Source organism: Trachypithecus francoisi, unplaced genomic scaffold (assembly GCF_009764315.1).
Source record: "Trachypithecus francoisi isolate TF-2019V2 unplaced genomic scaffold, Tfra_2.0 Lachesis_group8, whole genome shotgun sequence".
Lineage (NCBI taxonomy): Eukaryota > Metazoa > Chordata > Mammalia > Primates > Cercopithecidae > Trachypithecus > Trachypithecus francoisi.
The window spans coordinates 108,549,522-108,577,097 of NW_022681473.1; the positions used below are offsets into that span (position 1 = coordinate 108,549,522).

Here is a 27,576-nt window from a genome sequence, read left to right on the forward strand (position 1 = left end):
CATCTATAAAATACAAATCAGAATAACACTACCTCAAAGGTTTGAGCTATTTGAATTTGATGAGAATTCATGAAAAGTCTGTAACATTCTCCTGCAGAATATCATCACATACAAATAACTCCTAGTATGGATCATACTCTTTTGATTTGCACACACAATGTGCAGATGAGAGAAACTGTTCACACTCAGGAAAGAGTGGAAAGTTTACATTCAAGTCAAAGACATTTGCATTGTACATGAGAAAGAACTTTCTAGTTGAAAGGTAGCTCAGACCCTGTGTTTGTACAGTAGTAACTGAGTCCCCTCGGGACATTGTGGGGTCTTTTCCCTTCACAGACATGAAAAGAAACATGTAGGACACTCTGTCTCAGGGTCTGCTAGAGAGGAACCTGGCTGAAGGCATGAATTAAAGTTAAAGTGAATAGCATTCAACCTCTTAAAGCATCAGAATCACAATTTGTAGTCTCCTTTTAAATCTTTTCTATAAGATTGTATAGAAGAAAAATAATAACCAACAAATGATTAGAGTACGCTGTCAACTGTTTACACCATGATGTGCTCTATAACTTTATTAAGAATGATGGAAGGTAAGAAGAAGTTTTGGCCAGGCACGGTGGCTCACACCTGTAATCCCGGCACTTTGGGAGGGCAAGGCAGGCGGATCACAAGGTCAGGAGTTTGAGACCAGACTGGCCAACATGGTGAAACCCCGTCTCTACTAAAAATACAAAAAATAGCTGGGCATGGTGGCAGGTGCCTATGATCCCAGCTACTCAGGAGGCTGAGGCAGAAGAATTGCTTGAATCTAGAAGGCAGAGGTTGCAGTGAGCTGAGATTGTGCCATTGCACTCCAGCCTGGGCGACAGAGCAAGACTCTGTCTCGAAAAAAGAAAAAAGAATGATGTGTGGACTGTGTCAATATGTGGAAATGCATGTAGGAAATAATATTAAGAAAAGCAGGACAGGAAACACAGGGCATGCAGTGATAACTTCACAAAAACCACAATGCCCAGGAGATAATCTGAAATCAATATTGATCAGGTTTTATTTTCTCTCCAGTGGCCTAACACCATTATATGCACTTTTTAATGGCATGGATAGGTGGAAGGTGGGATTTTTAGCATACTGAAACCCTCTGTATGATCCTGTAATGGTGGATATATTTGTCAAAACCCATCAGATGTATAGAACCAAGAATGAACCCTCATGTAAACTGTGTACTTCGGTTTGATTGCAAAGTGTCACTGCAAGTTCATTGATTGTAACAAACATAGCCCTCTGGCAGGGATGCTGATGGTGAAGAGGGTGAATATGTAGGGGCCAAGGGTATATGGGAACGCTGTACTTTCAACTCAATTTTGCTGTGACTCCTAAAACTGTTTAAAAAAAACCTCTATTTTAAAAATGTATAAGCTCCATTAGGATGTTAATTGGAAATGCACTAAATGTATATATTTTATCACATTTTTTCTCGATAAACATAGTATATATTTCCATTCGTTCAGAAAAATGAAAGATCTTTTTTTAAAAAGTCATGATAGTGAGGGTGGCTCCGAGATCCCCAGCTTGGGAGAGGGCAGTGTTCCCTTTTCCATTGGGTAAGAAACTAGGCCATGAGCCTACCTCCCTGGATAATGCTAGAACCTTCTTAGACTCTCTAGCCTAAGCCTTGACGATACCATCAGTCAGAGAGAAGCCAGATGTTTTGATAAGGAGGCACATAGTAACTGTGACAGGAAAAGGGAGACGAGCTGATGGCTCTGGTCAGAAATGGCCCCTGTCCAGGCTCAACTGTGTTCACACTCAGCCCCTGATGAAAAGGCAGGATGTCCCATCCCAAGCTGTAACACGCACATTTTTCAAGAGCAATAAAACACTAGGCTAAAAATCCAACTGATTTTTTAAAGTAATACATTTCTTTGGGGATTTGCATAAAGGAAAGGGTGTTTACCTATTAAAATGTAATCAACACGAGGCACACAAACCCTGCCAGATCCCATCCTCTTGCCACAGGTGTACAGTCTAAGGTCTCTGTGGCTGAGGGCAGCGACACTCCAGACCAGTGAACAAGACCTCTCCTCTCTAAAGCCTCCCTGAGTGTGCCCTGATGATGGACTTGCCAGGGCATGAGGGGCAAAATGCTCTCAGGGACAGATGTCTGAGTCTCCAGAAGGTGGGAGCAATGCTGGCATCTGAAAAGGACCTGAGGTCTTCCATTAAAATGAGGTGGCCCAGCCTGCTCTGGAAGGTCCTGGATCACATGGTCAACAAGATTCCTGAGGGCAGGGACTGTGTCTCGGATTCTCTCTCCCATAGCCCAGTGCCAGGTATACAGGGCTACAGAGAGGTCATTATTGAGCACCTTCTGTGTACAAAGCACCATGCTGGTCATAAGGTGGATGCAAAGAGGAGCAGGTTCAGCATACAAAGACCGTGAGTGAAGGCGGTGACATGGAGCTCTGTGCGGTGTGTCAAAGGAGGAGATGAGCCCTGGCTTCAGAATGCCAGGCTTCTAATCTGAGCGGCACTACTTGCAGCTGGCCTAGGTTCTTTTGTAGCCTCTGGTTTCAAACACAAATGCTGTGAAATAATTATCGCAAGAGGCAGAGGGTGAAAGGCACCTGAAGAGCTACCATAAAGGCAATCCCAGGGCTTCTCCCCAGCTTCTCAATCTTACTTCATGGTGCCACCACCTATGCAAGCCAGAACCAGGAGTTGCCCTTGACCGTTTCTGCTCACTTGCCCCCAGTCCAAACAAACATCAAATCCTCCTCCCACATGTTGCTGAATTCCAACCCCTCTCCACACCCCTACTGCCATCACCACCGTCCCACTCACCAGCACTACTTGTCATGGCCACAATCCATTTCCCGAGCAAACTTTAAAAAATCCAAGTCTGATCGTGTCACCCCCTTATATAACACCTTTTGACGACTGCCCATTGCTCTTAGGAAAACAAAACAAAGCCAAGCTCAGCGCTAACATTGCCTCCAAGGCCCTGCATTTCTTGGGCCCTGCCAAACTGTCCTGCATGATTTCAAGCAACTCTCCTCCCCCATCATGCCCTAGCTACTTGGTGATATCTCTGGGAAGCCCGCCAGACTCAGGTCCTGTACACAAGCTGTTTCCTTTGCCTGGAACATTGCCTTTGCTGGTCAGTGCTGATTCATCTTTTAAGATTAGGCTACACCTGGAAAAGCCTTCCAAGAAGGCCTCCTGGTCTAGGCTAGACTCTCCTCTAATTCTCCATTATAACAATTATAATTAAAATATTTTGTTTTGCTATGATTTTATAGCCTGTTTCTCTTGCATGTTCCATCTCAGGGTAAATGACTGTTGCATCTGCCTTGTTCCGCTGCTGTGCCCACAACATCTAGTACAGTGACTCACTCTTCACGTGCTAGATGACTGAATGAACGAGTGAATGCATGAGTCTGGGGATGGGGAGCAGGGAAGGCCTCATGGAGGAACTAGCATGCAGGAGAAGAGGTTATGTTTGGGACTTTTTTCTGTTGGTTAGTTAGTTAGTTTGTTTGTTTGTTTTCAGACGGAGTCTCGCTCTATTGCCCAGGCTAGAGTGCAGTAGCATGATCTTGGCTCACTGCAACCTCCACCTCCTGGGTTCAAGCAATTCTCCTGTCTCAGCCTCCCGAGTAGCTGGGACTACAGGCACACGCCACCACGCCCAGCTAATTTTTGTATTTTTATTAGAAATGGGATTTCACCATATTGGCCAGGCTGCTCTCGAACTCTTGACCTCCTGATCCTCCCGCCTCAGCCTCCCAAATTCTGGGATTACAGATGTGAGCCATTGTGCCCAGCTATGTTTGGGACTTTCAAGAGTCAACAGGCAACATGGAGCTCTGTGCAGTGTCAAAGGAGGAGACGAGCCCTGGCTTCAGAACGCCAGGCTTCTAATCTGAGCAGCACCACTCACAGCTGGCCTAGGTTCTTTTGTAGCCTCTGGTTTCAAACACAAATACTATGAAATGATTATAGCAAGAGGCAGAGGGTAAAGGCACCTGAAGAGCTACCATAATCAATGGACTAATCAACGGACTGAGATCTGCCTTGACTTGCAGCTCTGATCATCCAGGCTTCCTTTTCCTTCCAGAAAGTCATGGATCCAGCCCATCTCCATGACAACTGCCCTTCTGCCTGGTTTTTCTGCCTGGAAAGAATGGCTTCTCCATGCCTACCCCAGCCATCTCCACTTCTCTTCCCCTTCCACTCAGTATCCCCACCAGCTGTCTCTCCAATTCACTTTCCCACCACACCCTTGATGGATGGAACTGCATAATTGTGTGATGGTGGAAAGCTAATTTGTACTTCTGTGCTGGCAATGAAGTGTCTGGAGCTTTGCGGTTGACGTTGAGAAGCAGAGGGGATCCCCCACCCCATCTCTGGTTCTCCCTCAAACTCAAATCACAAGTTCTCCACTCTATCTGCAAGGGCCCAGGGACAGAGGGGCTGTAACATAACCCAAACCAAACAGCCACTCACAGAAAGTCATGGGAAGAAAAAAATCTTTCCAGTCTTGCAAAGACAAGCACCTGGTGGTTCTCTTTCTGTCTCTTGGTAAAGGTTGTTGGTTCAGTTTCCCTTTCCACCTCCTGCAGGGTCTTGTCAGCACCTGTTTTCTTGGGCACAGGTTGGGAGACAGTGTGGTGTTTCTCTTCCTCCCAAATTAAGGCACACTCAGACCAAAAAGCAAAGGGGAGGTGCCTCCCAAGGTTTTGCTGCTATCCATTTCTCGGTTTCAGAGGTCTCAAAACCCATACAACTTAGACACCTAAAGAGGATAGAGAGGAAAAAATATTTCTTTTCTTTTTATCTATTTTTTCCTTTGAGACTGACTCGCTCTGTTACCCAGGCTGGAATGCAGTGGCACGATCTCAGCTCACTGCAGCCTCCGCCTCCCGGGTTCAAGCGATTCTTGTGCCTCAGCCTCCTGAGAAGCTGGGATTACTGGCACCCGCCACCGCATGTCGCTAATTTTTGTATTTTAGTAGAGACAGGTTTTGCCATGTTGGCCAGGCTGGTCTCGAACTCTTGACCTCAGGCGATCCACCCACCTTGGCCTCCCAAAGTGTTGGGATTACAGGTGTGAGCCACTGCACCTAGCCGAAAAAATGTTTCTGAAAGAATATGTGTATGCGCACGCGTACACATGTGGCAGGGGGTGAGAGGGAGAGACTTGTATAATCAGAGGTTTAGTATTTGATATAATGGGAAAGAATAGACAGAATTAAAAGTAACCACCATTTACTGGATCTGTACGATATGCCAAACACATTGTGAAATGTTTTATGCACAATATTTCATTGAATTTTCAAAGCAACCCAGTGAGGCTAGAGAAATGTATGCGCCCATTTTACAGTTGAAGAAACAGGCTTACTGATACACGGCTCATGAGTGGGGCCAAGCTCCAGGACTGAGATCCTGATGCCCATTTTCTGAACCACTACTGGCTACTGCTTTCCAAGGGCTAGAGATGAGAAAAAAAAAGGAAATTGGTTTATGGTGTGGCAGAGGTCTTGCGATGAGACATAAAGAACTCTCTGACAATGAGGGCTGTTTGGTTGTAGTCAGAGTAATTAGGCTTGTTAGAGCTCTTCCTCTGAGGGCCTTTACATTTAAGATGAATGGATGCTTCTATGCCTGGATGGTTTGAAGGAAACGCTCTCTGTTCCCAGCACGGGGCTGGCCTGTTTGAACTAACTGACAGCCTCACTGGGGATACAGGATTGCCACACGCAAAACCGTTAGATAACAGGAGAAGACAGCGCAGGATGTGAGCCCCGAATGGGACTGGCAGAAAGTGAGGGCTACCGACAGGCAGAGGCTACTGCGGTTCAAAGCAAGGGCTTTGTGGTCAGGCAGGCAGACCTGTGTTGAGTCCCGGCTGGCTCTACTGCTTTTGTGACCTTGGGTACGTTGCCTAACCTCTCTAAGCTTTGGTTTCCTAGTCAGTAAAAAAAAGCCTAAGAATAGAACCTACTTTGGAGGGATGCCATGAAAATTAAATAAGATGATCCATGTAAAATGCTTGGCACAAAACCTGGACATAATCAGAATACAATGGGGGAGGAGCTGCTATAATAATGACTATTATTGGAGTCCAGAGGTAGAAGACAGCGCGCAGAACAGAGGGCTAGGTCGGTGGGGAGTCGAGAAAGTCTTCTTGGGAAACCTGAGTTTTGTCCTGCAGCTTGAAGAGGTGGTCAGATGAAATCAATAGGAAGGCATAGAGACGGAGGTAGGCAGGGCTCATGTAATGGAGTGAGATTTCAAATGCCCTATCACTTTCAAAGAAAAATCTGGTTTGATCTGTGGTTGAAGTAGAGAAGGAAGTTGACTATGGGGAAGAGGTGGGAAAGAGATGAGGTCATCCATCCTTGTTTCCAAACCCAAAATGTGAACAGAGACCAATCTCAGGGACCTAAACAAGAAATCCGACATCCAGGACTTCTTTGCCCACTTCTGGGCTGTTGTGAGAGGAGAAGGGGTAAGAGCCTGGGAAATGGCTGAGGGCAGAGCTGGTGGCGGATGGGGACAGGACCTGAAACAAGGGAAGTTAGGAAATGTGAGCGAGGCCCTTAATGACTGTGTGGGCTGACTCATGTGGGAGACCTAGCTTCAAGACTGCATGGAGATCCAGCATCCTGTCAGGCGGGAGGCCAATTTCAAGACCCTGGGCATCTCTAGTCTAAAGGGTTGCCAGCTAAGAGTGGGAGTCCCTAGGGGAACAATCCTTGTGCTAACCCAATTATTCCCTAACAGCCTGCCTTATCTCCCTGACATGAAGACGAAATCCTTAGGAGCCAGGTTCTCCAGGAAAGATGCTGCTTGCTTCAGACGCTCTATGCTTTTTTTTTTTTTTTTTTTTTTTTTTTTGTAGAGATGGAGTCTTCCTCTGTCACCCAGGCTGGAGTGCAGTGGCGCAATCCTTGCTCACTGCAACCTCTGCCTCCTGGGTTCAAGCAATTCTCCTACCCCCAGCCTTCTGAGTAGCTAGGATTACAGGCACACGCCGCCACACCCAGCTAATTTCTTTTGTATTACAGTGGAGATAGGGTTTTACCATGTTGCCCAGGTTGGTCTCGAACCCCTGAGCTCAGGCAATCCACCTGCCTCGGCCTCCCTCAAAGTGCTAGGATTACAGGCGTGAGCCACCGCGTCTGGCCCAGACACTCTATGCTTAAACATCCACCAAATACCCACTGTCAACTACTTATGTCCAGCATCATGTGGGCCTTGCCAAAAATGCTAACCCTCAGTTCTTTTCCCTAGAATCTGATTCCATGGGTTTAGAGATTTGGGGATCTATTTTCTAACAAGCATCCAGGTGATTCTTCAGGAAAGGCAAATTTGGAAAAGGCTGACTTGATAGTCTTTTAAATTCCCTTCAGTCCTAAATCTAGGCAGCAGAGAGTGTGTAGCACGAAGGGCCCCCAGCTGATAGCAAGAGGCCGATTCTATCCGGACCCTGCAGTTCACATGGCCCTGTGCTGGGGAAGCCCTAGAAGGGAAGGAGGCTGCAGAGAAGGGAGTTTTCACCTATCAGCAATCAAGTTCCCAATAGAAGTGAAAATGGGAGTCAGGGAACAACTGGTTTTGAGCATCTTCCTGGGGCTTTTTCCCTTGCCTGGGACTGGCAGGACAGTGTAGGTCTGAGCAGCTTCCACTATACACAGGAGGACACTTAAGCCCAAAGAATTTTTAAAACGTGCCTAAATTCCACAACTAATCAGAGGACGCAGCAATCCAGATCTCCCGGTCTTCACCCTCTTCATTGTTAGGGTGCACCGCAGGGCACGCATGTTTCCTTGTGGCTTGTGGGAAAGCCACTGTCGTTGAGCGCCACTGTCCCGAGTCCCTGGAAATTCTCCCGAGTGACCTGGAATCTAACATTTCCCGGGATTTGCACAGTCTGTGATAGAGAGAAAGAATCGGGTGTGCGGTGGTGGGCAGGACTGAGGAAAGACGGTGAAAGCGGGAAGCACGGGAGCAGGACTGAAAAGGAAAGAGGCACAGGGGCTGGCTCACAAAACCTGAGGGCCGCGTCCCCATGGGTGACCTGACCCATCAAGGTCTAACACCTGGCGGTGGCAAAGCTGGGCGAGAACCCCTGATTCACCCTCCCAAGGTGGGGCAGGGAAAAGGCAGAGTGCGAAGCGAGATCTGATTTTGCAGAAGCTTTTTAGAAATTCGCTGTGTCAGAGAAACTGAAAGACCAAACAAAACCCCTAAAAATCCAAGCCCGATTATTTCATCCACGTGGCACAAGAGCAAGCCAAAAAAAAAAAAAAAAGTGTGGGGTGTAGGGCGGGGAAAGAGCCACCCGTCCCGCCCCTGCTGGAAGGAAAGGATTTGCCGGGAAAGCAAACTTCTGACACCGCCTGGGTCGCTGACTCCGCGCGGCAGGGAGGGAGGGAGATCGAGGAGGCCGCTCGCACAAAGCCGTGGAGCCGCGGCCCCCTCTCTCCGCCCCCTGCCCGGCCAACGCCGGAGCGCGGGGAGCAGCCGCGGGCCCTTTAAGGGCCGCGAGGTGCGCGGTCTCTTTAAGGCGGGTCCTAGTGGTTTCTGTTTTCTGAAGGAAGTGACGGGGGGTGGGATTGAATGAAAAGTGCAAAACACAGGCTCGCAGAGCCGGAGCCCGGGGCCGCGGAGCCGGGCCGGGGCAGCGTTGTCTCCGCCTCGGGGCCTCCGGGGGCGCGCTGCCGAGCGCTACCCACGTGCGTCCGTGCCACCTCGCGGGCGACCCCGCGGCCAAGGCCCCCGGCGGAGCGGCTCCCGAGCGCCACGAACTAGCCCCCAACTTTGGGCGAAGTTTGCCTGCGCCTCTCCCCGCCCCCACGCGGCGCGCCGGGGCCGCGGACTGCAGCGGCCCCCGGGGATGCGCCTTCCCGGGTTCCCCGGGCGCTCCCCGCGCTGCTGCTCCTGCTGCCGCTGCTCGCGCCGCTGCTGGGAACGGGTGCGCCGGCCGAGCTGCGGGTCCGCGTGCGGCTGCCGGACGGCCAGGTGACCGAGGAGAGCCTGCAGGCGGACAGCGACGCCGACAGCATCAGCCTAGAGCTGCGCAAGCCCGACGGCACCCTTGTCTCCTTCACCGCCGACTTCAAGAAGGTGAGGCGCTCTCACTCGCCGGGGTGGCACCTTCCAGCCTGAGCCCTCCGGGATCCCAGGCGCCCTCTTGCCTGCCCCTCTTGCCTGCAGAAGGGAAGAGGGGCCCACGAGGGAGACGCGGCTGGCCCAAGGTCACGCCGGGTTCTTCTCTACACCTCTTTGCCCATTCCCCAGCGCCCACCCCTTCATTCTTCCCAAAGAACCTCTCTGCTGCCCTTTCTCCCTCCTCCAGCGCTCCCAGAGCCCCCCAGGTGCTGACCCTCCTTCAGAACTACTACTAACGACTGGACTCCTTTCTTGGAGTCATTCCCCTGTGCTCTCTCGTGGGAAAGCCCTAGGCGAACTGTTCTCCCTGTGGGCTCTCAACTGTGGGTTCTCGCTGTGTGATCTAGAGCAAGCAAGTCTCTTTCCTCCTATAGGCCTGGCTTCTCACCCCTGTACAGGGCAATGAGGGGTCTGCGAAGCCTCCCAGCCCTGACATTTTGGAGTCCTTCTGTCACCTCTTCCTCTGTTTCACTTTTCTGGAGAGAGATGATTGCCCCTGGTCCCTTTCAAGCCGGGAGAAGCCCTGTCTCCTCTCTGGTCTGGAAGGCTGGGGCGCTTGCAGCAGGAGGATCCTGGAGAGAGACCCCAGCTGAGGCCCCCTCCCTCTGGGAGAAGTGCTGCCTTCACTCTGCCTGGCAGAGAAGCGAGCCAGCCCCCCTATTTTGGCCCAGATTAGGGTTAGGGAGTTAGAGACCAGCCCGCTCTGGGTGGGGGTGTGTGTGTGGGGTGTGTGTGGGGGGGGGGGGGTTGTGTGTGTGTGTGTATGTGTGTGTGTTGTGGAGGGAACAAGAAGGGCCTTGCACCCAGGGTGCTGGGGATTTATCAGGAAATGGGCCTGGGGATTTATCAGGAAATGGGCCTGGAAGGATGGTGAGTAACTAACAGTGACCCAGAGCAGGAAAACTGGAGGAAAAGAGGGTGGGTGAGTCTTAGGTATTCAAAAGGAGTGTTCTGTCTCCTTCCCCCAGCTAAAGAGAGGCCCTGTGAAGTTCTGTCCCTGGAGGAGTGCAGGGGTGAAGCAGATTAGATAGCTGGGGGAGCCCCGGGCCCGGAGGACCCTTGCTGAAGCTGCCTGTCTTTCTTCCCTCTTAGAGACAGGGTGCTTTAGAGGAGAGGTGGCAGAGTTTGGGGAGTCAGTTAGGGACCCAGCCAGATTGCCATAGTTAGCAGGGGTGGGGGGGTTAGGCTTGACCGATATGGTGGGGGGTTGGGGGGTGAGGTTTGACTGCTGATTGCCCCAGGGCCACTGAGTTGTCACTGACATTGGACTTAAGCAGGCAGGTGGGGGGCGGGGTAGTGAGCGTTCACAAATGGGAAGACTTTGTAGCCCATCCTTACTTAGCAGGCCTAAGCTAGGCACTCAGATGTAGATTGAGAGAGAGGGAAGCTGATAGGGTCGGCTTCGCCACCCTGCCTCCCCACCTAAACCTTAGGAGAACTTTATCAAGTGTGTTCTGTTCCTGAAAAATCTATGTTAGTGGCTGGATCCATCAGGAATCAGGGATTTAATCTTCTGTCCAAGCTCTTTGTCCTTGCAAGTTAGCCTCAGGCCAGGCTGTGAGCCTCCCACCCTCCTGCCCACTGGCCGTCTTCCTGTGGCGGCACTAGAACCCTGCAGAGAGACTTCCTTGGCTGTGGCCAGGACGGTGAAAGGCAATGGGTAGGACTGAGCTTTTATAGCCTTTAGCTACAGCTGGAAGGTTTTTATTGCTCTGACCTGAAGGGAGAGGCTAAGAAGTGCCCACGTAGCTGTGATGTGATGGCAGTAGTGGCTGATGGCAGGGGTGGGGTGCTGGGGATTGGAGGGAGGGTATGCTGGGCATCTGACTGCCCAGTGTGAAAATGCATTTGGAGATTGTGAGCGCCTCATTTGAATCCCTACGGTGGTTCAGACCTCCACCCAGGTTTCTGAAGTCTGATTTGCAGGTTAGCCTCTGACCCAGAAGCTACCATTTGACACCTGCCTCTGGCATCTCCAATTTCATCAGCAGGGGAGGGAATTGGGAGTGGAAGATACAGAAAGGAAACCAGCTTTCCCGAGTCCCTTTAACTCCAGGCTTCTCCACTGGCCTAGGATGGGGTGGAGTTGGAGAGTGCAGTGTGGGGAAGAATAGCCTTACCCTCACCCAGGCTACTCAGTCACTGCCTGCCCTGGCCACAGCAGCTTCTATGTCCGAATCCTTCTAGGGTGGGTCACCTCTCAGTTCTCAAGGCCTCGTGCCTCATAGTCTTTGGCAGATTTCCACAACAAAGTTCGGTCTAGAAGGAATGATTTTTCCTATAAGAAAAAGACTTGGGCTGGGTGTGGTGGCTCACATCTGCAATCCCAGGATTTGGGGAGAGTGAGGCAAGCATATCGCTTAAAACCGGGAATATGAAACCTTCAGGCCAAATGAGACCCCTGTCTCTACAAAAAATTAAAAAATTAACCGAGCACGCTGGTGTGTGCCTTGTAGTCCCAGCTATCCAAGGAGGCTGAGGCAGGAAAATCACTTGAGCCCAGGAGCTGAGGCTGCACTGAGCCGCAATTGTGCTACTGCACTCCAGCCTGGGAAGTCGTGCTTTTGTGTTTCTTGTACTAAACTCATTTGCAATGGTTTGGGGAAAGTCCTAATCTACTTGGGAAGAGTGACGTTTACCATTTGATCACTTTGGGGAAAAACAGTCTAGACTGAATGAGACAGACTTGGTTTACCACTTATTAGCAGGTTCACCCTGGGCAAGCTATTTGATCTCTCCAGGCCTTCGTTTCTTCATCTGTAAAACGGGGAAAATAATAGCACGTATCCCATGGTTAGTAGTGCCTATGACATACTCATACTGTGTTAAGTGCGCAAGACATAGGAGGCGTTAGCTTTGCTCATTGTGGCCCACACAGCATTTCAGCAAGGACCCTCTCTGCTAAGCTTGGACTCAAAGACATTGAACAACAGACCAAGGTCATACGGAAAAGCCAGTACTGAGCTTGGAGGAGCCTGGAGCTCTTCATTGTCACCTTCTCTTTGAAGTTCCAAAATTGCTGGCCAGCCCCTCAGAGTCCACCCAGGGCAGCAGTGAGCCTCACCTGTGTGGGATGGGACCAAGGCCTCTGTCTGATTCCCAACCCCATCCAGCCCCTTCTCTCCAGCCCTTCCCACCCCTGTTTGCCTCTACCCAAGTTAGAGTTCCGACAGTCTAACTCTTTCCCACACTACCACCCTGGACCTTGAGGCAATGAAGCAGTCACAGTCGTCAACTGGAGGACACATAGCCTGGAGCCCAGGTGAGGCTTGCAGACTCAGTAGCTTGGAGCTATCAAACGGCCATCATGCATTACTACAAGCCCTGCCCAGAGGCTGAGTGAAGGCCATTAGGCTGACTGAGCCACAGCTCTGAAAGAATGCCACAGCTCTGAAAGAATGCCACAGCTCAGTGGCTCCCAGCTTTGCTGCGCCTCACAATCACCTGGGGAGCTTTGAAAACTCCCAGTGCCTGGGCTGCATATCCTACCAGTGAAATCAGAATATCTCAGGATGGGAGTCAGGCAGCAGTTCTTTTTTTTTTCTTTTATTTGAAGAACCCGGGTGATGTAATCCCAGCACTTTAGGAGGCCCAGGCAGGCGGATCACAAAGTCAGGAGTTCGAGACCAGCCTGGCCAATATGGCAAAACCCCGTCTCTACTGAAAAATAAAAAAGAAAATAAATTAGCTGGACATGGTGGCGTGCACCTGTAGTCCCAGCTACTCGGGAGGCTGAGGCAGGAAAATCGCTTGAATCCAGGAGGCGTAGGTTGCAGTGAGCCAGGATTGCGCCACTGCACTCCAGTCTGGGTGACAAAAGAACCCAGATGATTCCAGTGTGCAGCAAAGTTTGGGAACCACTGGCACAATTGCTGTAGGGGAGGGGAGGGGGCCTGGAGAAGGAGCCAGGTTAGGTTAAATGAAGGTGGGGCCCAAACTCAGTCACATATTTGAAATCTGCCATCTTACCCACACTAATCCTAATGTGTTTTGAGTAGCACATATGCTTCGGGCCTAATGCTGTATGCCCTGGGTACACAAACTAATTCACAGTGCACCCTTGGTGGGCAGCACTCCCCTTTATACTCCACATCCTATGGGTGTAATTAGCCCTGGATGTACATAATCACTGGCATTTCTAATCACAGGCATGCCACCGTCCCCTGTCTGTAACCTGGCTGTTTGACAGCCCTCCTGGTCCACCTCCCGGAAGCTGGTATTCTTGCCAATTTCTCTTTCACCTCTGTCCCCAAGTCCAAGTGGCCAAAAGCTGGGAACAGGATGAGTCACGCTCCAGGCTGCCTGGCTTAGTGCTGACCAGATGGGGAGGGTGATGCTGACAGATAGGAAGGTCATGTGTGATGGCATCAGGGTGGTGGGCAGTGGGGGTCCCTTTCCCCTGCCAGCATCGGGGGGATAAGGAGACACAGACTCCAAAAAGTGTGGAAAGAGGGGATCCTGAAGGCCCATGGCTGGAGCCTTGGAGGGAATAAGCAAGATAAGAGGAACGTACAGCTCTACGGGTCAGCTCAGGGCCACTTTGAAGGGACGAGGACCCATGGAGGTTAGAAGCTTGAGCCCTACCCTGGGCACTGAAGAGTGAATGGGAGCCAGAGGAAGGGACAGTCCAGAGAATGCTAGAGTCCCGGTGCTGGGGGGCCTGGTCTGGGGGTAGGGGAGCAACAGGGGAAGCCTTGAGGTATAGTCAGTGAAGATATGGAATGTGCAGCCTCCACATCGCCACCCAGGAACGTTTATCCCAAGGAGATATCACAGCACGTAGATGTGGAACCGAGAAGCTTTCAGGGCCCAGTCTGCCTCTACCCTGTCTGCGTTAGCACCCTTAAGATTTGGCGTGGAGGCATCTGATGGATGGAAAGTCTCCTTGGGGAGGAGAAGGCAATGGAGGTGCTTTCAGGTAAGGCCCAGACTTTTCTGGAGCTCAGGGCATTTCCTCACAGGTATTTACAAGAAGTCGCCAGATGCAATGACCAGGCTCACTGACATGGGGCTCCTGGGTCTAAAACCTGTCCCTCCTCTGCGTGTGAGGAATTCCTCCTTAGATCAGGAATGGGCAGCCCCGCCTGAGGGTTCAGACCCCCTCCCTGGAATTTGGCCAGCATCTCCCACTCCTGAATGCTATGTCCAGGTGGAGTCCTAGCAAAAGATCCTGGTAGGCCATAAAGACTGCCACCTGGGATAATGGAGTATCCTGCTGGGAAGCGGGTGGGCAGAGTGAGTTAGTTCCCTCCCAGGCTTCCCAAGGCACAGAGAGGCAGGGGAGATACACTTAGGACAGACTCCTGTTCCACAGGCAGAGGGCCCAGCCTCGAAATGAGGATTGCATAGGGTCTGGAGATCACCCAGTGAGCAGTCCCTCACATCACACATGGCCTTATCTGATCCTCGCTGCCACAGACAGCAGGAGGCAGATGGTGCCTCTCTGTGTAGATGTGTGGGCTGAGGCCTGGAGCTCTCAAGTGAGGCTGACAAGATCAAGCAGCTGATAATCTGAGATTAGGACCCAGGGTTCCTTCTAGTGTATCCTGACTGCTTGTCTGCCGTGGTACCATGAGTGGGCTCTTTCCAGTAGGCTAAAGAACCCTGGGGAGGGAGATGGAGGGGAGGAGGTTGGAAAAAACCTTGGTGTAGGGGAACAAATCCACAGAGACCCTTGTTTGGGCAGACGTGGGCTGGACTACTTCCCCCATGCTCTTACCTCCAGTGGATGGAGTGTTGGCTACTTGGCCATGCCTGCAACTCCTCTCTACCCTGCATGGCCTCTTGGGGAGTTGGGTGAGGGTGATGGGTTTAGAAAATATCTCACCAAGGACAGGTGTGGTGGCTCATGCCTATAATCCCAGCATTTTGGGAGGCCAAGGCAGGTGGATTACTTGAGGCCAGGAGTTCGGGACCAGCCTGATCAACATGGTGAAACCCTGTCCCTACTAAAAATACAAAAATTAGCCAGGCATAGGGGGTTGTGCCTATAATTTCAGCTACTCTGGAGGCTGAGGCAGGAGAATCACTTGAACGGGAGAGACAGAGGTTGCAGTGAGCTGAGATCACGCCACTGCACTCCAGCCTGGGTAACAGAGTGAGACTCCGTCTCAAAGGAAAGAAAAGATCTCACAGACACTAGTGAGCACTGTGTACGTTTTTTCCTGCCACTTACCAGCTGTGTGACTTGGTAAGTCACTTAACCTCTCTGAGCCCCAGGCTCCTTGCCAGTACACCAGAGACAACAGTGTGATGCTCGGGGCTCGGAGTGCACAGTGACTGAGAGGCCCTTCACAGAACAGAGGCCCGCGTGGGCATGTGAGGAGCGAGGTGCCAGTGCCCGCAGGCCAGGAGATCCCTCTACCCCACCATTAAGCATGTTGCTGCAGCTGCTGCTTTTCTGCTGTACGGACCAAAGCATCACGAGGAGCTGACATCCTTGAAGTTGGCAAGTGTTGAAGTGGCTGCCACTAGGGATTCAGATAAAGGGCAGGGAGCACAGGAGGCGTCAGGGCTGCGAATGCGGGTGAGAGGGAAGCATGGAGCCCCGTCTTAGGAGCCCTGAGTCAGCGGCACAGTGGGGCGCAGTTGATCCACATAAAGCCTCACATTGTTCCCACGGCAGTCAGGACAGTGGTGACCTTTGGGATTCGGCTGACAGAGCACTGCTCTGGGGAGGGGCTAGGGGCAGGAGCACTGCTCTGGGTGAGTGGTTGTGCTAATGCCCCGTGACAAGCAGCCTCTGTCCAGGCCTAGCCCTGAGGGGATGCTGGCATCTCATCATGGGGCGGCCTAGGTCGCTGGGCACTGGCCTTGGGATTTGCGTGGCCTGGCTTTGGGTGGAATCCATCCATCCCGTTCCTGCTCGAGAAGCCTGGGCAGAGCAGCCAAGGTGCTTCGAGCTCTGCCGTGGGGCTAGGAAGGCACTGCTTCCTGGCTGGCTCTCTAGGCTAAACCCCCTCTCCCCTCCCCAGCTCAGCAAAGCCAGCCCCTTCTCTAACCATAAAGCAGCCCCAGCCAGGAGCAGAGGAATAAATATTTAGATTGGCTCAGCCTGGGCCCCAGAATCATGCTCTCTGGTGTGACAGGAAGGAGACCAAGATGGCAGAGGACACTCCCAGGAGAGAGCGCCAGCTGTCCAGGAGCAAGGGGGCTGGAAGAGTGGGGGGGGTGGGGCAAGTGGCTTTGTGTGGCCCTAGAGCGATGACCTGCAGCCTGGGCTGTGACCAGCACGGGACAGTGGTGGCTGGAAGCAGGGTGTGGAGGGAAGGAGCGGTCTGCTGCCCTGGCCCCCTTTGCCTTCCATTCCCTCGCAGGCGGGCCTCCTCCCAACCACCAGGGCTTTCTGGGGAGGGGCTGAGGAAGAGTGCCTGGAGAGTGGGGCCAGCCAGAGGCCGTGGTGGGAAGGCGGGGTGCCAGAGGAGACCCGGCAGGCTGGAGCGAGGTGATGACGTGCGGTGAGAGTGTGTGCCTGTGTGTGCACGCGTGTACACGTGTGAGTGTGTGTGTGTGCACATGTTATGAGAAGCGGTGTCAGGGAGGAGGCATGTGAGGAGAATCCCGCAAGTAAGGAGGGCGATGCAGGGTGTGTCCTGAGGCAGAGCATGAGTTGGGGGATTCAGAGGGTGGTGGACGTGGGGACTGTGGAGAGGGGTGTGATGAGAGGGTGAGGAGCCGCCTCTGCCAGGAACAGGGAGACTGTGAGGGAGGAGACAGGCCAGGATGCACGCCTGTGGAGGGAATGGGAATGTGGAACAGGAGCCACTGGGAGACCTTGCGGGAAGGAGACTGAGACCCAGTGTGTCTGTGAAAGAGGACGGCGTGCGCGAATGGGAAAGCCGTGTGAGCCTGTGCGTCCGTTCAGATTAGGCTCGGCCATGAGTAACATAAACCCCCAGGAACAGCGGCAGAGGCGGAGGCAAAACAGCCTGTTTCATTCTTCCCAATGTTATCTGAGTCTGGAAGCCAGTCAGGGCTGGTGTGACAGCCTCGCAATCCCCTGGGATCCGGGCAGGGGCTCCCTTCCCACCCTCAGTGCTGAGCACAGGATGTCTGCCCAGGGGTGCTCTTCCCAGAGTGGTGCTCTGCCATCTCTCAGCGCATTCACCTAGTGCAGCTGAACCAGAGCAGCCTTCCCTCTGGAGACACAGGTGGATCCGTCAGACAGCATGGCTGGGACAGGCACAGGGAGGAATTGAGTATCTGGACAAGGGCTACAGTGGGGAGCCTGGACAAGCATGAAGATCGCCGGACTCAGAGTCAGCAGGTCTGGGCTTCTGGCCCTGGCTCTGCCACTGTGTGACTCATGAAGGTTACTTCCCTGCTGGAACCTCACTGGGCTGTGAACTAGATGACCTCCTAAACCTTCTAGATGCCAAAATAGCAGCTGTAGCACTACCAGCCTGCAGGAGTCCAGCTACAGGCAAGGCCAAGAAGAAAGAGTGTCTGCACGTTGGAGGCCAGTGGGTTGATGGAGGCCCTGAACATTCATTCGTTCCTCCAGCTACTAAGCATTGAGCCCCAGCTGTGCAACAGACCCCGGGGCCACCACGTGAATAGGCTGGAGCCGCTGCTCGTGAGCCAGAGGCAGCTCACAGAGGACCTGGATGACTCACTGCCCGGGCAGAAGATGCTCCATGAGGACAGGGACCATCTGCCTGGGGCACTGAGATCCAAGGCATTCTCGCAACCTCAGGCAGAGTCTGATTCAGCTCCAAACCACAGGTCCCTCATGTCACCCCAGGCTCAAACCCACCGATGACTTCCAGGGAGGCACAAGAGGAAGCCTCCCACTCCTCAGCCTGGGTGCTCAGACCCTGCGTCCTGCTTGTGTCCTGGCCCCTTGCCAGCCTCATCAGCACTCACTATCCTCTCCCTCCTCCCCTAGTACATTCCCACCACTTTTGTCGGAGAACTCTTCCATGCTGTTGTGCATTCACCCTTCGTGTATTCCTTATCAGATGTTTATTGGGCACCTGCTGTGTTCCAGGGGGTAGGGATGCACTTCAAGAGACACTTTTCCAGGCTCAAGAAGTTGAGTCTGGAAAGAAAGACAAGTAAAGAGGTCAGCACAAACACAGTGGGAGCAGACAGTGGGATTCGTGCTCTAGAGGCAGTGCCTGGGATTGGCCAGCTCTGCAGAAGGGCTGGTGAGGGCAGCACTGGGAGGGCAGCCAGAGGAGGGTCGCTTGTGAGCTGTGCCCTGCTCACATGGCACAGCTGAGACAGCTGAGCACAGGGCATCCTGGCAGAGGAACCTGCTCACGGAAAGTCCTAGGGGTGACACAGCATCGCTCATTCTGGGAACGGCAAGCTCTTCAGTTCAGTGCATGGGAAGTGCAACAGTTGCTGTGAGCAGGGATCTGGGATGCCAGGCTCTGGGGGTAGGCTTTCTGGTGAGGACAAAGGGAGCCCTTGAAGAGCATTCGGCCGCTCAGGTGATAGTAGCATGGAGGGATGATTGGGTGGGGGTATTGGGAGGCTCACGCTTTGCTGTCTTCTGTAAACACCTCATTGCTGGAAAGCGCTCCATCCTTTAACTATCAAGGGCCACTGAGGCGTCCCTCACTGTGTGAAGTCTTCCCTCCTTCATGCCACCCCTAGCCCCAACCTTAAGGGGACAACAAGCAGTCCCTCATCCACCCTTTACCTCTATTGCACTTGCAGTAAACCTCAACCCCAGACCTATTGTGCGCTGACTTGAGTTGTCAGAAGTCAGCCTCCTCCACAATCCCTTGAAAGACAGGAATCTGTGTCTTGGTCAGGGCCACTCCCCTGCCAGGTGCTTGTGAAGGCCCTGCACCAGGTCATGCTAATCAGTGCTCTCCCACTGATTGGCTGATTGCTTGCAAGCCCCAGAGGAGTCACCTGACCTGTCTAGGCCGTAGGTACATCTAGAAGAGAAAAATCTTGGCTCCTGGGTCTTCAGGAGTGGAGTAGATTTCAGTCGGAGCAAGGCAGACATAGGGCCAGGAACTACAGCAACAAGAGAGAAACTGAAAGTTCAGCCCACTGTGTTCTGAAACCTTTCACTCATTTATTCCCTGTAACAGTCCCTCGAGGTAGGTACTGTCGTTTTACTCATCTCACCAATGTGGAAACTATGGTACAGAGAGGTTAAGTAAATCCCCTCAAGGTTATGTGGCCAGCAAAGGCAAAGCCAGGATCTGAACATGGGTTAACACTGGCTCCAGAGCCTTTGTTCATAAATTCTGTGCTATCCTAGAGCTTACCTACTCCTTACTTACAACTACAGAGGAGGACTCTAGCAAACACTATTTCCCCAGGGTACTTGCCACACCCTCTGGGTGGTCCTGGTTGTGGTATGCTTCAGTTCTTCCAGGTAGGCTGGAGGTTGCTGGAAGCTTGTGGGAGAAGGAGCCTTATAACAACCTCCCATCTTGGGGGCCCTTGCCTGGGTCCTGAGCCTCAGAAGCCTGCCTGCCGCCCCTGTCGTGGGCTCTTCCCCAGCTCAGCATCTGCTTTAGGCGATAGGCCACATGAAATGCATCATCCCAACAGATTCCTGGGCAAGGAGGAAGGCTGGGAGCCAGGCTTCCGCCTGGCCTGGGCTTAGCATCTGAGGGGACTGTCACCCTTCCCTGTGAATGTTAGAGGAAGCGGGGGGTCCAGAACCTTGCTGGGGAGTCTGAGGTGCGAGGAGTGGAAAGTGGGAGGGACGCTGGTCAGGATGATGGAGCCCTGTTACCAAATAGACCCAGGAAGTAGGGCTGCCTGCTCCCTCTCAGGGATCAGCAAGTAAAATGTGCTTTTCTGGGGAAACAGGACAAAAGGGCCAGGCGCGGCAGCTCCCACCTGTAATCCCAGCACTTTGGGAGGCTGAAGTGGGCGGATCACCTGAGGTCAGGAGTTTGATACCAGCCTGGGCAACCTGGTAAAACCCCATCTCTACAAAATACAAAGAGTAGCCGGGCATGGTGGCACATGCCTATAATCCCAGCTACTCCAGAGGCTGAGGCAGGAGAATTGCTTGAGCCTGGGAGGCGGAAGTTGCAGTGAGCTGAGATTGCACCACGGCACTCTAGCCTGGGTGATGGAATGAGACTCCGTCTCAAAAAAAAAAGAAGACGAAGGAGAGACTGGAGATTTTGGGGTTTAAAAAGTCCTGGCAGGGGCCAGGCGCAGTGGCTCAAGCCTGTAATACCAACACTTTTGGAGGCTGAGGCGGGTGGATCACAAGGTCAGGAGATCGAGACTATCCTGGCCAACATGGAGAAACCCTGTCTCTACTAAAAATGCAAAAATTAGCTGGGCGTGGCGCGCACGCCTGTAGTCCCAGCTACTCAGGAGGCTGAGGCAGGAGAATCGCTTGAACCCAGGAGGTGGAGGTTGCAGTGATCCAAGATCACACCATTGCACTCCACCCTGGCAACAAAGTGAGACTCTGTCTCAAAAAAAAAAAAAAAGAAGAAGTCCCGGCAGGGCAGGCAGGTGGGTTAGAAGGGTGTTCCTGCCTCCTCTTCTCCTCTTACTTATGTCATGCTGTTTGGTAGTTGCAAGAACCACGAGCCAGAGCTGCCACATTCCCAAGGCAGGTGTGCTGACTTAAGGCAGGCTGCCACCAGATGGGCATGGTGGGAAGCGGGTCCTAATCCCACCTCTGCTGCTGGCCGGCCCAGGCATCAAGGGCAGACCCCACAACCTCTGTGTGCCCAAGTTCCAGTTTCTTTAGCTGAGCATCAAGGAGATGAGACTAGCTGATCCAAGAGGCAATTATGCATTCTGGTTAAGAGAGCTCAGGCTTTGAAGTTAGACTGTCTGGGTTGAGATCCTGGCTATGTTTCCTCTTAGTCCATGACCTTGAGCAGGTTACCCAATCCAAGCTCGGTAACAATCATAGCTCCTACCGCCTGTTGTAAGGATTTTAAAGAGGATCATACATCCTTTTGACCCATGGAAACAATGTTTTTTCTCTTCTAGTTATAAAGTTCAATAACTCTTTTTCCTATACAAATAGGAGATACAGAGGAAATTCTCTCAGTGAGAAATTATCATTCCCTTTCTGCACCCCCAGTCACTTCCCATTTTGACAGCATTTTGTTATTGTCATTGATGACATTATTCATATAGAAGCAGTGAAAAAGCTCAGATAGATTTCTTTCATCCTCTAGTCTGGTCTGAAAGTTCAAACACCTTCTCTTGCCAACGGTAGTCAGGTGATGTCACCAAGCAAAGAGACCCCTGAGCAGCCCTGAGACTTCTGGGTATTTGATGCACCTGCGGTATTGGAGAAGACGCTGTGAATATCCAAATATCAGACTCTCCAAAGGGTCAGAGCTGAAAATACCGGGGAAGTGGTTTTTGGATCCTTCCCGGGGGATCCTGCCAGGGACATGGCCTGGCTTAAGCTCTAGCAGGGGAAGTCTGGTATCAAGTCTCACCTGGCAGGAATTGAGCCCAGAATGGAATATGCTACAGGCAGAGCAGCCTCCCATCTCTCCTCAGCCGGCCTGAGTGAGGGGAAGATCAGATAGCCTAGGCTGGCAGGACAAGGAGATTGCAGCATCATGACCAAGAAGGGATTTCCTGTTGAGAGGAAGCAGGGGTTAAGCTGAGCTCTGATTCACCTTCTTCACAAGTCTCTGGGATCATAAGGAACCTAATGGAACCTTCTTCAACAGCTGAGCCTCAGTTTCCCTTTCTGGAAAACCTCCCCTTGTACTTCCACACCTCATTGTTCCAGAGATCATTTACAATAAAAGGAAGTAAGAGAGACTTCTGTGTAGAGTTGAGGGACTGCAGAAGTACGTAGGCGGCATTTATGAGATGACATGCACTCGTTTGTTGCAGACCACCTACGAGGCTTGCTGGTCACCCACAAGAGTAATCCTAGCTAGCACTTACCCCATGTGAGAACCTTCCAGATAACTTACCTAGTCCTCACCACAACCCTGTCACATAACTGGGATCATCCCCATTTTACACATCAGAGAAATTAGGGGAAAGCCTGGAGGACTCACTAATACATTGCAGCTTTGGGGCAGAGCTGTGAGTCTCTTACTGCCTGTATTGGACTCCAAGGGGGCCACTCGGACCCTGTTGCTGAGACACTTCTGTTCTTGTGGGTGTACAGCAAGCACTCAGTGAATATGTGGTGGGGGCGGGGGCCCGGGCATTAATAGATGATCTGCGGAGCTATCATTCTAAGTCTCAGTACAGAGCCACAGGGGTTCCCAGCAGAGAATGGTCACTGAGGCCAGGGTGCCCCCACCACAGGAGGGTCTTGACAGATGTAGACCACTTCTGACTGGGGCCCACTAACTTCTCACTGGGAGCAGAGTTAATCAAGTCCCAGAGATGGGTAAGAAGGCAAGGAGCCGCTTCTCATGTGGTGAGTGGTGCAGGTGGGCAGTGTACAGGGCTCCAGCAGCCAGATAGGGAAGGGGGCCCCAGCCCACCCTACAGCTCTCCTGCCTCCATCCTCCTGCAGACCCCCCATTCACACAGTGAGTCAGTAACAGGAAGGAGCCCTTGGACTGCGGCAATGCCATTAGCGACCCCATGGGGGAAAGGGGAAGTGGGGAGGGAAAGGAAGAGGCGAGGCATCCTAGCTCCCTCAGGCCGGAAGGCTGAAATAGCTGCAGCCAGCCTCCCACTCTGCCCTCACCCCGTCCTGGCCCCACCACCCCACTCACTCAGAGGTCAGTGGCCAGGAGCGTGGCTGATCAGAAGCACCAGGGGCATCTTGAGACCTCTCCCCAAATCTACTGAATAAAAATGACTACGATTTCTAGCCATTAGAACTACAAAGAAAAAAAAAAGTCAGAGAGAGGAACTCTGGAGTCGGTACTGGAAAAGTGCAGCCCTCCTCCATGATGCCCTGGTCAGGTGGCTGTAGAGGCCCTGGCCCACCCTGATCAGGGTGACGTTAAGGGGTTCCGCCGAGGGGAGTCATCAGCTGAGAAAAACTCTAGTGGTTCACTTTGTCAATTTTCCAAGAGGCTTTGGAACATTTAGGGTGTGTTCTTTCTTTTAAGTCACGGGTTTAAATGGAAAAGATAAAAATTCCTAGACCAGCAGGAGGGAGGTGTCTGTTGCCGGGCAGTGTCCAGGCGTCCTCCCAGGGACCAAGCTGAGCACCCGGTGGGCCGGTGGGGAGCTCCTGCACCCTCCAGCTGCTCCCATCCTCCTGCCCTTCTTCAGGATGTGAAGATCTTCCGGGCCCTGATCCTGGGGGAGCTGGAGAAGGGGCAGAGTCAGTTCCAGGCCCTCTGCTTTGTCACCCAGCTGCAGCACAATGAGATCATCCCCAGTGAGGCCATGGCCAAGCTCCGGCAGGTGAGTCCCCTACCAGGCCTGCCTGGCCCAGATACCGACCCGCAGACCCGACCCCTGCAGCCGGCCTGGCTCTAAGCCCTGATCCCCCAACCTTAGCTTCCCACCCAGCTCCTCATCTTCACACTGTTCCTAGACCCACTGCCCTTGACCCGCCCTCATCCCTGGTACCCCATTCACTCTAGAGTCCTGAGCCCCTGATTTTGCCCCAGGCCAAACCTGACCCTAGAGCTGCAGATCGCTAACTGAACCCCAGCTCTCAGATTTCTCCCGTCTGGTTCCAGCACCTCCCTGTGTGTGACAGGCTAAGGGCTTGGGCTCTGAGGCCAGATCAGGCATCACATCTCCTCCGTCACTCATTAGTTGGGTGTGACATTGGACAAGTTACTTTCAAAGCCACAATTTTCTCATTGAGAAAATGGGTTATGGGCGAATTCAGTGAGCTAACGTATGTAAAGTGTTCAAGACCCTCAAAGCTACCGGCCTGCTCATGCTGTCTTCTTAGACCCAGGGCCTTGCCCCAGCCTCATCTAAGTTCCCTGGCCTGTCCAGCAGAGCCTGCCCTGGGCGCCTCCTCGCCCCTGCCCTTTGCCTGCTTTCCCAAAGGGACTTGGTTCCCTGGATGTTGGAAATTCCAGAGGTCATATGCCCTGCATGGCTTGCCTGGCCTACTCACCTCCACCTCCCATCTACACCTCAGCATTCTCCATCAGGCCCCAGAGGTCAGCCTAGCAGCCAGCACATAGTTTGAGAAGTGTCCATTCTGGATAGAAGCTGAGAAGGCCCGACTGTACTCCAGGCATCAGTCTCACTGCCAGTTGGAGAGGGGCAGGGCTGCCACCCTGCAGAAGGCGCCAGTGTTCTAAAGGCAGTCAGCCTGGGTTTGCCTGACTCTGGAGGGTCAGGGGAAGACGGGCAGGGAGCACTCTGAAGCCAGGTAGGAGTGGCTTCTCTCCCACACACAGAAAAATCCCCGGGCAGTGCGGCAGGCGGAAGAGGTTCGGGGTCTGGAGCATCTGCACATGGATGTCGCTGTCAACTTCAGCCAGGGGACCCTGCTGAGCCCCCATCTCCACAACGTGTGTGCTGAGGCCGTGGATGCCATCTTCACCCGCCAGGAGGACGTCCGGTTCTGGCTGGAGCAAGGTCAGCTGGGAGCTGGGCATGACCCGCTGCTGGGTGGAGGGAAGGGGATGGGGAGACAGCACAGAGCAGTGGAGGAGGGCAGGGGCATCATTAGCCGAGTCTCATCATTAGCCTTTGCTTTGTTCAGGAGACATTTACTGACCACCTACAGAGATATACTGACACAGGAATCAGAGATGTAGACACTCAGTTCCTGTCCCCCAGCAGGGTAGATCTGCACAGAGTTAAGTGTGATAGAGTACCATGATAGCTACAGGCGTTCAGGGAGGGACCCCCAAACCAGGCTGCAGTTGGTCTGGGAAGGCTTACTGGAGGAAGTGGCGCCTGTGTGAATATTCAGTGAGAAGATTCAGTCAGAGGAAAGGGCCCTGCTCCAGGCAGGGCACACAGACTCTGCTAGGCCCTGTGGAGGGAGATTCCCAGGTACTTCCCCTCATCCCTGCCCTTAGGACACAGAGATGGGACCTTCTGTCATGGGAGTGGGGCACAAGGACACCCTGCCCCCCTCCACTGCCACTTCTAAGAAATCAGCTTTGGGCCTTCCCTGTTGCCAGCATCTCTGCCCCAAGCTCCTTGGGAGCTCCCCTCCGTGCTGTGTGGTGCCTGCCTTCCTGACCTCTGTGACTTCAGCGCTGGCCCCTCTCTGGGTACCTTTCCCAGGACAGCCCTCAGGTCCTCTGTGTGGAGGGAGAGGGAAATGGCCCCATTCCAACTCCAGGCCCTTGTGCCTTCTGCCAGCCAGCTGAGCACTGGAGAAATGCCTGCTCCTCCCAGGGCAGGCCCAAATTTAGAAATGTCCAGCTGAGCTGTGGTCTTGCCCTCCACACACGTACACCCTCTCCCATGGCCTGCACCCCAGACTACGCCGCAAGCTTGATGTAAGCATCCCCTAGAAGCTGGCCGCTCCCATACAGCCCCTGAGCCTAACCAGGGCCGGTCCCTTGCATCTCCCCCCAGCGCCCCTCATATGAACACTTTCCCGTTTGCCCCGAGCCCCGGCCACCCTGATCTGACCTGCCCTCTGTGGGTGTGCTTTGCTGGCCCTTCTCTGACTAGCCCTACTTAGATGTCACTTTTTTGTTTTTGAGACGGAGTCTTGCCGTTGTCGCCTGGGCTAGAGTGCAATGGCATGACCTCGTCTCACTGCAACCTCCACCTCTCGGATTCCAGCAATTCTCCTGCCTCAGACTCCAGAGTAGCTGAGATAATAGGCACCTGCCACCACACCCAGCTCATTTTTGTGTTTTTAGTAGAAACGAGATTTCACCATGTTGGCCAGGCTGGTCTCAAACTCCTGGCCTCAGGTGATCCACCAGCCTTGGACTCCTGAAGTGCTGGGATTATAGGCATGAGCCACTGTGCCCTGCCAGATGTTACCTTTTTTAAGAAGCCTTCCTTGACTTCCAACCCCGTCTCCCCATGCCTCTATCTCGGCACACTCCAGTATCGTGATTTTTTTAAAGCACTGTGTGGCCGCGTGGAGGCCTTGAGACCTTGGCCAGATCATTAAACTTCTCTGGGTTGATGTTCTCGTCAGTAAAACAGGGATGACAATACTTAGCCCGTGGGGTGATAGATGGAGGTACTGTAAGTAGAGCCCCTGGCACACAGTTGATGCCGTAGAGGAGATTGATTCCCATTTAATGTTTCTCCAGTGAGCCCAGCAAGGAGGAGGCTAGTGCCCAGATCTTACCTCTGTGTCCCATGGCAGGCTTGGAAATGGAGGTGTCTGTAAGTGCCTGTTGGATGACAGAGGAGACCAAGTGGGGAATGTCAGCGGCCTCTGGCTAGGGGAGCTCCTTCCCTCCCTCCCTCCCTGATCCTTGCCTCTCTCCCCCAGGTGTGGACAGTTCTGTGTTTGAGGCTCTGCCCAAGGCCTCAGAGCAGGCGGAGCTGCCTCGCTGTGGGCAGGTGGGAGATCGCGGGAAGCCCTGTGTCTGCCACTATGGCCTGAGCCTGGCCTGGTACCCCTGCATGCTCAAGTACTGCCACAGCCGTGACCGGCCCACACCCTACAAGTGTGGCATCCGCAGCTGCCAGAAGAGCTACAGCTTCGACTTCTACGTGCCCCAGAGACAGCTGTGTCTCTGGGATGAGGACCCCTAGCCAGGCTAGGGTGGGAAGGACCTGGGGGGTGGCTGCTCTGGGCCCACTGCTCTTCACCAGCCACTAGAGGGGGTGGCAACCCCCACCTGAGGCCTTATTTCCCTCCCTCCCCACTCCCCTGGCCCTGGAGCCTGGACCCCTCTGGCCCCATCTCACATGACTGTGAAAGGGGTGTGGCATGGCAGGGGGGTCTCATGCAGGCATCCCCGCTCCCACCCTGTGCCTTCCTTATGGGCAGAGAGGGAGAGAGGAGCTCCCCAGGCCTGCACCCCCTCCCTCCTGCGTCTCCCCTGGAGTGTTCACTTGCAAGCCACCAAAATGTGATGGCCTGTGGTTCTTCTGTTGAGCTCCTTAAAAGTGTAGACCCTAAAAGGAGTCTATACCCGGACACCCACCTCCCCAGACACAACTCCCCTCCCCATGCACACATCTGGAAGGAGCTGGCCCCTCAGTCCCTTCCTACTCCCCAACATGGGGCTCACTGTCCCCAAAGAAGGAGGTGTTGGGGACCCACGATGCAGCCCCTGTCCCGGATTACAGCAAGTTCTCATTTCTGGCTCCAAGGCTGCCTGTGGGGCGAGTGGAGACCTCCCGCCACTGAGACAGACTGCGGACCACGAGTGCCTTCCCCAGACACCTGGACATTGCCTCCCAGAGCAGGCCCCAGCTCTTTCCCTCTCTACACAGAAATATTTTTGTAAGGTTCTGGGGCAGGGAGGGAGCATGAAGTACGAGGAAAACTTGAATTCCAGATTTTTAATGCAAAGTATTTATCATTTCTACCAGAAATAAACATTTTAAGTTTTTATTTGACAAGACCCAGAGTTTGGAGAAAACTTTTGGCCAATGCTGCCA

The 27,576-nt window shown here is 53.1% G+C and overlaps 1 protein-coding gene across 1 annotated transcript; it reads left to right on the forward strand.

The window, feature by feature from the left end:
- The first annotated feature begins 8,071 nt into the window (after positions 1-8,071).
- Positions 8,072-27,539, forward strand: OAF (out at first homolog). The gene is made up of 5 exons (XM_033207191.1): positions 8,072-8,149; positions 8,815-9,129; positions 23,338-23,472; positions 24,435-24,615; positions 26,456-27,539. Exons 1-5 carry the CDS (start codon positions 8,072-8,074, stop codon positions 26,719-26,721), a joined length of 975 nt encoding a protein of 324 aa, XP_033063082.1. The 3' UTR covers positions 26,722-27,539.
- Positions 27,540-27,576: the final 37 nt, after the last annotated feature.

Coding starts and splice junctions, on each gene's coding strand:
- OAF (XM_033207191.1), top strand. CDS start 8,072: ATGGGTGACCTGACCCATCAAGGTCTAACACCTGGCGGTGGCAAAGCT. Junction 9,130..23,337: donor TCACCGCCGACTTCAAGAAG/GTGAGGCGCTCT, acceptor GCCCTTCTTCAG/GATGTGAAGATCTTCCGGGC. Junction 24,616..26,455: donor CCGGTTCTGGCTGGAGCAAG/GTCAGCTGGGAG, acceptor TCTCTCCCCCAG/GTGTGGACAGTTCTGTGTTT.